This window comes from Oncorhynchus clarkii, chromosome 2 (assembly GCF_045791955.1).
Source record: "Oncorhynchus clarkii lewisi isolate Uvic-CL-2024 chromosome 2, UVic_Ocla_1.0, whole genome shotgun sequence".
NCBI lineage: Eukaryota > Metazoa > Chordata > Actinopteri > Salmoniformes > Salmonidae > Oncorhynchus > Oncorhynchus clarkii.
This window is the reverse complement of record NC_092148.1, coordinates 3872161-3884841: the sequence shown is the minus strand read 5'-3', so window position 1 is coordinate 3884841 and position 12681 is coordinate 3872161. Positions and strand designations below refer to the sequence as shown.

Genomic DNA, 12681 nt, shown 5'->3' with positions numbered 1-12681 from the left:
TGTATCTAGAGGTAGAAACAGTCTGGCTGGTGTATCTAGAGGTAGAAACAGTCTGGCTGGTGTATCTAGAGGTAGAAACAGTCTGGCTGGTGTATCTAGAGGTTGGTAGAGAAAGACTGGAGAGGCATATAGAGGTGGATCATTTTTGTTTGCGGAAGAACATATTGAAGTTAAAATGACGACGTGTCTTTCCATTTCCATAAGTACAGTACTTTCGGTGTGAGTAAGGTGAGGTGGACAGATTGACAGACGTCAACAAATCATCATGACAACAAACAAACCCAATTCAATGCGCTGTCTTTTCCTTCCTTGTAGGCCACTGGTAATATGAGTGAGTGCATGGCTACTGGGTGACACTTGTTACCTGAAAGGAAGCCAGGTTACTGCAGTTTACAGCCAGAGTGATGTTGAAACGTATATATCTTTTGGCTTTGGACCAATGAAGGAGCAGGTGAGGTTCCCGAGTGGCGCAGCGGTCTAAGGCACTGCATCTCAGTGCTAGAAGCGTCACTACAGACACCCTGGTTTGAATCCAGGCTGTATCACAACCGTCTGTGATTGGTCTCCGCACAATTGGCCCCAGCGTCGTCCGGGTTTGGCCGGTGTAGGCGGTCACTGTAAATAAGAGTTTGTTCTGAACTGACTTGCCGAGATAAATACATAAAATGTGCAGAGATTACAGTAAACACACCCACTCAGACCCTAACTGACAATCCAATTTAATACATTTCCTCTCTATATAAATCCCCCATACTCCCCAGTATCCAGTGATTTCCACAGGGTAATTTCTCTACTCCCACTAGCCCGGAAAGCAGCCCAGCAGTCATGCCTTTCCTCTCTCCCAGCCTGACATCCTCCCCTTCCCCCAAAGAGAGGAGAGGGGGTGGCTGAGGCTCTAGCCCCCCCCCCCCTGCTGGGTTTTTACTGAGCCACTACCTTCATTCACCTCCCTCTCTGTAATCAGCTGAGCTGAAGGGGGGGGCTACAGCAGGGTAGGTATGAGATAGCTGCACTAACTTCCACTATCAGGTTAGCTAATAAAGTGGCTAATTGTATGCTTCTTAGAAGGATTCGAATGCAGAATGGAGAGGGATTCTGTCAAGGTTTTAGTCCTTAAAATGACCATTCCCAATATCCATTCTAGCGTACCACTTAGGTTGAAGTAATGTATTAGAGTGTTCATTCTAATTAGGGTTCTAGAACTCAACACAGCCTTTTTAGTGCGTAGTTATTAATATAGTGATAAATACCAGGTTAGAAACTGAGAGAGACTGTTGTGTTCATTAGACAAGCCTGGGCCTGTATTCGAAGTAGGAGTGCTGATCTAGGATCAGGTTAACCCACCCTCCCGTACATGTCATCTTATTCATTACTCTCTTAAAAGGTCAAACTGATTCTACTCTTGAGACTCTTGAATGTGAATACAGGGCCAGCCTGTTTGCTGTGCTGATTTGGGATGTCTCATCCTTGCATGTAGCCAGCCAGGGCCCATCCCCCCCACACACGCTAATACACTGTGCTGTCTGGGGAAGGGGGAGGGGAGGCACTGTCTGGGAGACAGACATGGAGCTAGGAGGTGAATGCATGCTGACTGCTGAATACCATAACCCTTGTAATGCCACTATAACATCACCTCCCAGGGACTATAAAGGAGACGTATTTATAACGATAGGTAGGGTAGATATTGGCCAGGGGTAGGGCCGTCATTGTAAATAAGAATTTGTTCTAAACTGACTTGCCTAGTTAAATAAAGGTTAAATAAATATTCATACACAGACTAATGTTATAGACCATATAAGGTACTTCTACTTCTTATACAGTATGTCTGTGAGAATGTGTAAAGTGTGGGATCTTCCATTTTATCACTCCCCATATAAACTATCATAAACAACCACTGTTTTACCAATACAGGCCTTGTAGCCTTTACACTAATGCCCTACATTGACTAGTGTACAGTACGCCATTTTCATTCCCTAAAAGGAGCACTTCTAAAGCACTAGTAGGTTTTGTATACGTGCACATGATTTGTGTGCAGTAAATGTACACCCTGTTTTCATGTTTTTTTTTAAAAAAGCAGCATTTCTATACACGTACAAACATCAGACCAAGAATGCGTCAACAGAGAGGAGTACGATATAACAATGATTGTAGACTGTAAACATCAAGTATACATTAAAGTAGTGGTTTTGATTTTTTTTTAAAGGAATCTTCTATAGATCAGACAGAATGAGTCGACAGAGACGAGGGATGTGTTTCAGTTCCAGCTGATTTTTATTTCCTTCTTGAAAAAAAAAATGAAAAAAAGTTATGTACAGAATTATCAACAATCTGACAGGCAGTGAATAGACACGATTAGCTGGCATGAGTTTCCCCCCCCCTCCCACCCCCCCCCTCCCTCTTTTCAAAACTTTTGTTATGGCAATGATTAGGCAAAACAATATTCTACACAGCATATTGCACAGAAATGGGATGAAAATAAAGTTAATATATTTAAAACTGTATATATATATATAAAATAAAATAAAAAAAATCCTGAACAACCAGTAAAGATAGTAGAAAGCAATCAGTTCTAGTGCCTGTCATGGTATAGCTTAACTACACATAAAACACACAATATTTTTTGCTTATGATACACAGTCAAATGTACAAAGATGTTTTCACGGTTTTCTCCTCATTTTTCTTATCTTTTTTTTAAATCTTTTTTTTTTATATATATATATATATATAAACACAAACAGCTATAACCTGAATCGGAAATACAAAATACTATTCATTCACCATGCCATAAGATACTAAAACAATTAGCTAGAGTTAGCGAACAAGTAGAAAAGATTACATATTCAAATACAATGAGAAAAGCAGTTGGTCTACCTAATTGTTGTTTGCGGGAACTCAAAATACCCAATTTGAATATTACTTTATATTTTATATTCTTCCATCCGGTGGTTTTAATCCCGAATGTCGATATAAAAACGCCAAGAAATTGTTCATTTAAAGCTACAATCTTTCTTTATTAGGCAAGATTCTAAAATGAAATGCAGAAGTGTGCCTGCTCAAAATACTGTGTGTGTGTGTGTGTGAGTTGAAGCGCATGTTCACAGGGGTATTGAAATGTGGTACTGTGTCTTTAAGAAGCCTGCAGATTGATACTGTAAACATGGACAGAAGGCCGATTCATGAGATAACCGGCCACCTGGATCTTTAAAATTAGGAAATCCAAACAGCGATATACACCGATTGACACCCCCTTTGATATATATCTGTACAAAAATACACGGACAAAATAAACAAATGTTTCCTCTCTTTAAGTGTCAAAAGTCTACATTTAAATATAAAAAATCAAAAGTGAAAAGTCTAGCCCTTCTTTCAGCGAAGGAAACAGACGGTGAGGGAAAACATCATAACAAGACCAGTACAAGAAAAAAAAATAATAATAATTAAGTCGAAAATGTTTTGGCCAGTATATAAATACATCATATAAAAATGTCCTCTGAAAAAAATGAACAAAAGGAAATTCGAGGATGAAAAAAAAATAAAAAAATCGGTGAGAATTTCTCTATACATAACATCAGAAAAAACATAAAATAATTTTGGTCCTGAATTGTAGAGATGTGTATAAAGTTCAGCACAGATTTCAGTTGCGTTTGAATCCTGAAGTTAAGAATTAAAACAGCTGGTGATTTTTTTTGGTTCCTTTTAGGTAAAAAAAAAAAAGGAATCAAACATAGCGCCCATCTATCCATTTAAATAACCCTAAAACTAGTTTCAACTGTTCGACAGTCTAACATACATCTCAGTAAAACAGAGGACAGGTAACATCATGCGTTTTATCTTTTAAAAAAGGTTTGACTTTTTAGGTCAACAACCCACCTGGTTCATAAATCCATCTGCCTCGATGACAACAACAACAAAAAACCGTCCAGACATCCAGCCTATTTCTGTACCTCTGTAAGTCTGTTGAAGTTCACTTGGCGATCATAAAACGTTTCTCAACATGTCCCTTTTAAGTAACTCACATTGATTAATAAAGTATAGCTGATCTAAACCCGCCATCATTATAATCGTGCAAATCAATCACAGTTTTCCAGTTCTGATCGAGTGTTTCTTTCAATAGGACCCGATCACTCCTACTCAGGGCGCAACAATATCTTCCTCTCCAGTCGAGGCAATACTTCTGCTTACTTGTAGCCGTGTCTCATAATAACAGTCGACAGTTGATTCTTGAAATAAAAAGCAAGTTATTCTCTCGCTTTGTTCAACAGTCAGCGCGTGGGGACTTGCAGTCTCTTTCTCGGCGGGAGGGACCCTTGGTAGGTTACGGTATGACACAAAATCACTTTACCGGAATCCCTTTTTTTGCTCAGAATAGTAAGACAACATTTCCTGCTTGTGGGTTTTCTCGTTCTCTATTTCTCTCGCTCAATACGTGAACACCAAATTAGAAATGGTCGACTCTAGCCAGTCTCCTGAAATCATCTCGCTCACCTCTGGGGTGCAGTAGTCGGGAAACTCAAAGTGAGAACCGGAGCCCGACTCGAAATTAAAATCCAAGTCTCTGTCCAAAACCGAGGACCCAAAGCTTCCCAGAGACATGCTGTCAAAACCAGGGCTAGAGTTAATGTCCAGTAGATCATCCTCAAACTCCTCATCTGATGAAGAGGATTGGGAGGAGGACGAGGAGTGAGAAGCGGAGGGAGTAGGGGAGGACGCCCGCATAGTAGTGTAGTCTTCCGAGGCGCTGGAGGGAGACTCGCCGCCCTGCCTGCTGCTGGCTGTCGCGTCCTCGTACAGGCTGAGTGGTTCGCTGGAATCCGCGGAGCTGCTGAGTGTGGGACTGGCGGGCACCGCTGCTGAAGACGGGCTCACACTGTGGCTAAGGCTGCTGCCCCCGAACACATACATACGCTTCTTCTTGTCAGGTATTTGTTTGGCAGCAGAAACAGACTTGGATTTGTAAAGAGAATGGTGATCTGTGCCGATGACTTGTTCTGGGAATGATGGTGTTTTGGTGCTGTTCCCAAAAACTATTTTATGAGGTTTACTGGATGATTTTGAGCCACTCTTTTTAGAAGATGATTTCATGCTGGTGTTACAGTTGCTACCGCTGACCTTTCCCTCCTTCTCGCCCCCCGGTTTGGAGCTGCTGGACTTCACCTTCTTTCTGGGCCGGTACTTGTAGTCTGGGTAGTCCGCCATGTGCTTGAGTCTGAGCCGCTCCGCCTCTCGTATGAAGGGGATCTTGTCGCAGTCTTTCAGTAGCTTCCAGCGCTTGCCCAGTCTCTTGGATATCTCCGCGTTGTGCATGTCCGGTGACTGCTCCATAATTTTACGCCTTTCAATCTGTGACCACACCATGAAAGCGTTCATCGGCCTCTTGATGTGACCGGTGGGTGTTTTGCACCAGGCGGGGTTCAGTTTGCCTTCCCCCGCGGAAGAAGCCGTGGAGCCGGGGCTCGGTGAGGATGCCATGTCCAGGTCCATAGCTCCGGAATCGGACGACTCTCCCTCGAACACAGCCTCGGAGCTCTCCGCATTACTTGTCTTCTGTACCATGATTATAATGTCAATGAGAGTGCGCCTGCTTGCTCTCCAGTTCAGTTCCACACTGTAGGTTTATTTTTTTTAAATAAAATTATTTTACTTTACAATTCTAGCTGGCTGTGTGAAAATAGAAGTCAGTCCTGAGATGTGCCGAACCGGAACCACAGGAATCCGTTGATAGCCGTTAAAAAATGCTGGATTTGTTAAAAGTTCTTTTTTTCGAGTCTCTGTAATATGATACAGAACGAACGGTGTAAAACTGTCCCCCGTTTTCCACTCTGTTTCCTCCGACAATGCTTTATGTAGCCTAAGCTAATCAACTCTAGCAGTCGTGTAGGACATAAACATGTGCCGTGTAAGCAGCGGAAAGCAAACTGAGTGGCTGTGTGAGCGCACTGACACTGAAAATGTTCAAAGTTTCTAAAGTAAGGTAACTCTTTTTCTGCATAGCTTTTCTTTCCGAGCACCATGCGGGAAGAAGCTTGTTTCACTAGAACTAGGATCTACCTTTCTGCTGCGCACTCGGTAACTTTCAGCAGCCTCTAATTTCTCCCCGTGCAGCTTTATCCTTTTCCAAAGATATAATGGCGATACAATTCAGCCAATCCGTGGCTGTCTCTACCCTGTCTAGTGCCAAAACCACGCCCAGTTTCTTCTCATTGGACCAAAAAAAAAAAGGAATCTAATAATAATCAGCGCGTGCAATGAGGAGCTTTATGTCTGACCTCATTCCAGTATACACACAAACTTCTCTTTAAAGAGACATACTTATGTTTTGGACTTTTTCTACACCAACCAGCCATACCTATATCATTAAGGTGTTGCTGTATGTATGGGAACCAGTCTAATGCGATGCATCATATCATTCAGAGTAGTATAGGCCTACTGTTGCATAAGGGGAGGCATGGAACAACTTGTTAACTTTGTTTGGATTGGAATGGTCTATTATGATAAAGAGATAATGTTTGAGGGAATATATAAATAGGTTCTAGCATATATTTGTATATGAGTAATTATACTAATTTATGATAATTTATGGTTCACCCTGCTATAATACAGAGGTGTAATATGATGTTTATAACAAAGTCATTTGTATTTAATTATATACTTATATTTTTATGGCCCCTACAGGTTCGTCGAGTTCATAACAATAACAAACATGGCATAATGTCACTCAACAGTTCAGTGAGTCTCGTTTTATTTCCAGCGCGAGTGCATTCAGTGCAAGCTCGGCTCGCAAACACGGAAATGTCTAGACACATGCATGCGGACTCCCTCAGTTGAGTTGTTGTACTGGTGAGAAGAGATTCTTCAGCAGGCTCCACTTTCACCAGGCTGACTCCGAGAGAGGGCGGAGCCGAGGACGACACGGGCGTTCCTTTGTCACATTACGCACGCCCAGCACTCACTGCTGTAGCTGGCGGAGAGGAGAAAGGAGAGAGGTGGAAGCTGAGACTACACAGTACACTTTTTTTTTTTAGATACAAATGGCCATGGTAGACCGGAGAGCGTGGTAATAAGACACACTGGAGAAAGCGTTTTTACGCATGAGGCATGAGCACTTTTGCGCACGAACATTGAGTGGAACAAAACACAACATTTCATGAACAGACAATATTCTGAGTTCTCACATCTACCTCCTAGAATATAAAGATATTATAATGACTTAAAACATCACCCCCAGTAGCCTTTGTTGCCAATGTTTTTGATATTACACATGTATTAAAGCAGACGGCGAATATCACAAAACAGCCAAGTTCACTTCTGAGGAACAGCGATGCGTTTTGTGTGTGTCACTAGATGGCAGCGCGGAGCTAAATGACAGAGTTCTCTACCTATGAAAGAATTCAGACACACCTCCGCTCCCAGAACTTTGCATATGTAGGAGAGATGAATTACATAATGTTACTCGGTCAAACACTCAGCCAATCGGTCGAACATTGTTTTGCTACACAGTCAGTAACTACTGAGAGTGTTTGTAATTCTGATCACCATTCCGACTTTGTCAAAGGCCAAATCAAGTGAAATTCATTCAAGGTGTAATTATTACAGGTAGGCTATCAACCTTTAGCTGTGCTGTTCATTACAGGCAGACCTAGTACACACGTACCGCTACAGCCCGTCACGTGACTGAGGCGTCACAGATGAAGAAACAAAAAGAGATTCTAATAGTTCAACCCGGTAGCAGCCTAAGACGTAGATATACCGCTGGTCACTGAGCACAATTGTGCTTCATAATACATGATCTGATATCTGTCCGCAAGTAAAGCGAGTTAAAGCACATGTAATTGCGCTCCAGTTTGTGTGGGTTCATTGAGAATGACTGGAATATACATGGAGTGACAACTCATAAACCAAAGAGCTCGACGCTTACCCATAGAATAAGAACCGATAGAATTTAGAAAAGGGCTTGAAACCTCGAACCTTGGCAATTTGACTGGTAAACTCATGGGTGGCAGCCAAAACACTCGCAATCTACACTGTTCTATAGAGGTTGTTTCTATGGGTTAACCCGGCCCCCAAAACCTCGAAACCTAACCCTATTCTCTGCTCTTAATACAACATAATAACAGTAATAGATGGAGACAGTGAAGACGAGGTCGGACTAGGGCTACAGCCCAGCACCTGGCTGAGGGGGTATCGGGTGTTCTATCCACACCTTGACCAGATGGCTTGTGGCAGCATTGTTCCATTCACCGCCAGAGGGAAAGAAAACACTATTACGACTTATTGTATTTCTCTTGAAAAGCAGAGATCCCGTTTCAATAGTTTACCCGTTTTACGAGCATATTTTTGTATGTTGATTGCACATGTTTTGTTGTATGGTGCGTCATTGAGCACACGTTGGGTGGTGGGTGGGTGGACTGTAGTGTCGTGGATAAAAGCCTATCATTTTAAAGTGTGTGCGTGTGTGTGTGTGTGCGAGCGTATGTGATAGAGAGAGAAAGAGAGAGAGAGAGAGAGAGAGAGAGCGCGTCCATGCTCGCGTCCGTGCGTGTGTATTTGAATAGAAATCTTCAATGCATTTCAAACTTTATTTTACTACTTTTGTTTAACGTTTGCGCAGCTGCCACGCGAGTGCTTAGAATGGGTCGCGTGCCAGTCTAATCGCAACAGGTGTTCAGCGCCTCGAGCTGCTCGCTCTTCTCGGATTCTCTGTTCTGGAAACTGTCGGTTCTTCCAACAAATACATCTCAAGAGTTTCCAATGTCTTTAGCAACATGTACGTGTCGTCAAAGCAACAACAGTATATGCACATCGACTTATTCACCACTTTTATCATTCATATTTATGATTTCATAGTCAATTATTATTTTTAATTAGCCTACTTAAAAAAAAAAATCTTGACCATTAATATTTTATTTGATTTTTTATTAATCTTTAAAAATATATATTAATGTGACCAGTGTATCCCTGATTCAATAATGTACTCTTCACCTGCCTTGAATTTGTACAATACACGGAGAAAAATTAAGCTCGGCGTGTGTAGCCAATCAGCGACGTCACTTCCCGTATTGATGACACACGCATGGAATGCGTAAGCCACATGATTCGCCAGATACACGCTTGATGATTTCTGATACGTTATCTATATCACCAGATGGTCATATTGCTTGGAATGCCACTGTTCATTTTGTGCAAGTCTCCACACATACAGAGAGACCTCTGTCATGATGAGCATTGATTGGAAAATTACAAGTCCTATCCTAAAACATATAGAGACTTAAGGTATGCAAAATATATGCATTGTATTGATGTATTTGGGATACAAAACAATGATTTATATATTTTAGGCCTTTGCCCGCGGATGTTAAGTTAGGATTCACTTCAGACAGTATAGAAAACGTTCTTACATTTTGTTTTTTAAAAAAACAACACTTTTTCATTAAAACCATTACTCTTAATCATTTACAAACTCTGTGTTATTCATTGCAAAAGGGACAGATGGTAGCCTACGCTCACCATTCAGCGTGTCATATATGAAATGTATTGATTTATATGCATGTTTAAACAGGTGAGCCTTATCTTATCCAGGTAGCAGCCGCCAGGCAGCGTAGCTCCGTTAATGATTCCCCGGCGTCAACACTTTAATCCTGTAGCCCATTCGGACAAGAGATCATTGTTTAGTGTCAAACTCTGATTCCTGAAGTCGAGCTGAGTTAGTTTGAACATCTGCCCGTTTTCAAGGTTGTAGGTTGTTCTTTTTTTTTTACAGGGCTGCACCGAGCCACCTGAGATCGGGTTGCAGGTATTGTCCTATACACACAGAGATTCGATCAGGTTCTCAGAGTATAAACAGAAGATATATTAGTCAATTCTAGGACATAGTTGCCTACGTTTAAAAACATATACAATTAAGACTGCCTGTCTCCTAATACTGCAAACAAAAAGGGCCTTTATATAAGCCTGTGTATCGAACCCAGATAAATACTGCAAACAGAAAGGGCCTTTATATAAGCCTGTGTATCGAACCCAGATAAATACTGCAAACAGAAAGGGCCTTTATATAAGCCTGTGTATCGAACCCAGATAAATACATCCATATTGAACAGAGGGACTGACGTGGACCTTCGGGGGTCCAGTCACAGTGACACACACACACCTGGGAAGATATATCATGTCTGGGTCATGGTGTCGTGGCCGGGGGAATCAGAAGCTCATACATGAGCACTGAGAGGTGACCATCGTTTCTGCTGTTTCTTTGTGTGTCTGTGTGTCTGTGTGTGTGTGTGTGTGTGTGTGTCACCCTGTCACCATTACAGAGAAGCATACATAAACAGCGAGAAGTGACTGCTTTGGGGACCACCATGTCACCTGTGTCGACTGGTCTGACAGCAGAGAGGCATCACAGGGCTCTCTGTCCTCCCTGAGGCCCGTATGTCTGCAACCTACAGGCTGGGGGCTGGGGCCACAGACCAGGCAGAGACCCTGTCGTCCCTGAGGTCGCCTGCCTCTTGGCTGGGGGCTGAGAGCTGGGGGGCTGGGGCCACAGACCAGGCAGAGACAAGCGCAGAGACCCTGTCGTCCCTGAGGTCGCCTGCCTCTTGGCTGGGGGCTGAGAGCTGGGGGGCTGGGGCCACAGACCAGGCAGAGACAAGAGCAGAGACCCTGTCGTCCCTGAGGTCACCTGCCTCCCGGCTGGGGCCTAGGACACCAGAGGCTGTGACTTAAATGACAAGGAGCTCCCTCTCTGGGACTTGAGGTCCACTGGCCCCTGGCTGGGGCTGAGGGCTCAGTACCACAGACCAGACAAGAGCAGGGACCCCTGTCGTCCCCCAGGCTGAGAGTTTTAGATTGTAGGGTAAGGGTTAGATTGTAGGTTAAGGGTTAGATTGTAGGATAAGGGTTAGATTGTAGGGTAAGGGTTAGATTGTAGGATAAGGGTTAGATTGTAGGGTAAGGGTTAGATTGTAGGATAAGGGTTAGATTGTAGGGTAAGGGTTAGATTGTAGGATAAGGGTTAGATTGTAGGGTAAGGGTTAGATTGTAGGGTAAGGGTTAGATTGTAGGGTAAGGGTTAGATTGTAGGGAAAGGGTTAGATTGTAGGGTAAGGGTTAGATGACGGGGTAAGGGTTAGATTGTAGGGTAAGGGTTAGATTGTAGGGTAAGGGTTAGATTGTAGGATAAGGGTTAGATTGTAGGGTAAGGGTTAGATTGTAGGGTAAGGGTTAGATTGTAGGGTAAGTTTTAGATTGTGGGGTAAGGGTTAGATTGTAGGGTAAGGGTTAGATTGTAGGGAAAGGGTTAGATTGTAGGGTAAGGGTTAGATTGTAGAGTAAGGGTTAGATTGTAGGGTAAGGGTTAGATTAAGGGTTAGATGATGGGATAAGGGTTAGATTGTCGGGTAAGGGTTAGATTAAGGGTTAGACTGTAGGGTAAGGGTTAGATTGTAGGGTAAGGGTTAGATTGTAGGGTAAGGGTTAGATTGTAGGGTAAGGGTTAGATTGTAGGGAACGGGTTAGATTGTAGGGTAAGCGTTAGATTGTAGAGTAAGGGTTAGATTGTAGGGTAAGGGTTAGATGACGGGGTAAGGGTTAGATTGTAAGGTAAGGGTTAGATTGTAGGATAAGGGTTAGATTGTAGGATAAGGGTTAGATTAAGGGTTAGATTGTAGGGTATGGGTTAGATTGTAGGGTAAGGGTTAGATTGTAGGGTAAGGGTTAGATTGTCGGGTAAGGGTTAGATTGTAGGGTAAAGGTTGGATTGTAGGATAAAGGTTAGATTGTAGGATAAGGGTTAGATTGTAGGGTCAGGGTTAGATTGTAGGGTAAGGGTTAGATTGTCGGGTAAGGGTTAGATTGTAGGGTAAAGGTTAGATTGTAGGATAAAGGTTAGATTGTAGGATAAGGGTTAGATTGTAGGGTCAGGGTTAGATTGTAGGGTAAGATTAAGGGTTAGATGATGGGATAAGGGTTAGATTGTCGGGTAAGGGTTAGATTAAGGGTTAGATTGTAGGGTCAGGGTTAGATTGTAGGGTCAGGGTTAGATTGTAGGGTAAGGGTTAGATGATGGGATAAGGGTTAGATTGTCGGGTAAGGGTTAGATTAAGGGTTAGATGATGGGATAAGGGTTAGATTGTAGGGTAAGGGTTAGATGACGGGGTAAGGGTTAGATTGTAGGATAAGGGTTAGATTGTAGGATAAGGGTTAGATTGTAGGATAAGGGTTAGATTAAGGGTTAGATGATGGGATAAGGGTTAGATGATGGGATAAGGGTTAGATTGTCGGGTAAGGGTTAGATGATGGGGTAAGGGTTAGATTGTAGGATAAGGGTTAGATTGTAGGATAAAGGTTAGATTGTAGGATAAGGGTTAGATTAAGGGTTAGATGATGGGATAAGGGTTAGATTGTAGGATAAGGGTTAGATTAAGGGTTAGATTGTAGGGTAAGGGTTAGATTGTAGGGTAAGGGTTAGATTAAGGGTTAGATTGTAGGGTAAGGGTTAGATTGTAGGGTAAGGGTTAGATGACGGGGTAAGGGTTAGATTGTAGGATAAGGGTTAGATTGTAGGATAAGGGTTAGATTAAGGGTTAGATGATGGGATAAGGGTTAGATGATGGGATAAGGGTTAGATTGTCGGGTAAGGGTTAGATGATGGGGTAAGGGTTAGATTGTAGGATAAGGGTTAGATAGTAGGAT

The 12681-nt window shown here is 42.6% G+C and overlaps 1 protein-coding gene across 1 annotated transcript; it reads right to left on the bottom strand.

The window, feature by feature from the left end:
• Positions 1–2674: 2674 nt before the first annotated feature.
• LOC139419395 (transcription factor SOX-4-like) lies at positions 2675–6086 on the bottom strand. Its single transcript, XM_071169344.1, has one exon. The coding sequence runs from the start codon at positions 5551–5553 to the stop codon at positions 4420–4422; it is 1134 nt and encodes a 377-aa protein (XP_071025445.1). The 5' UTR covers positions 5554–6086; the 3' UTR covers positions 2675–4419.
• Between the last annotated feature and the right edge of the window lie 6595 nt (positions 6087–12681).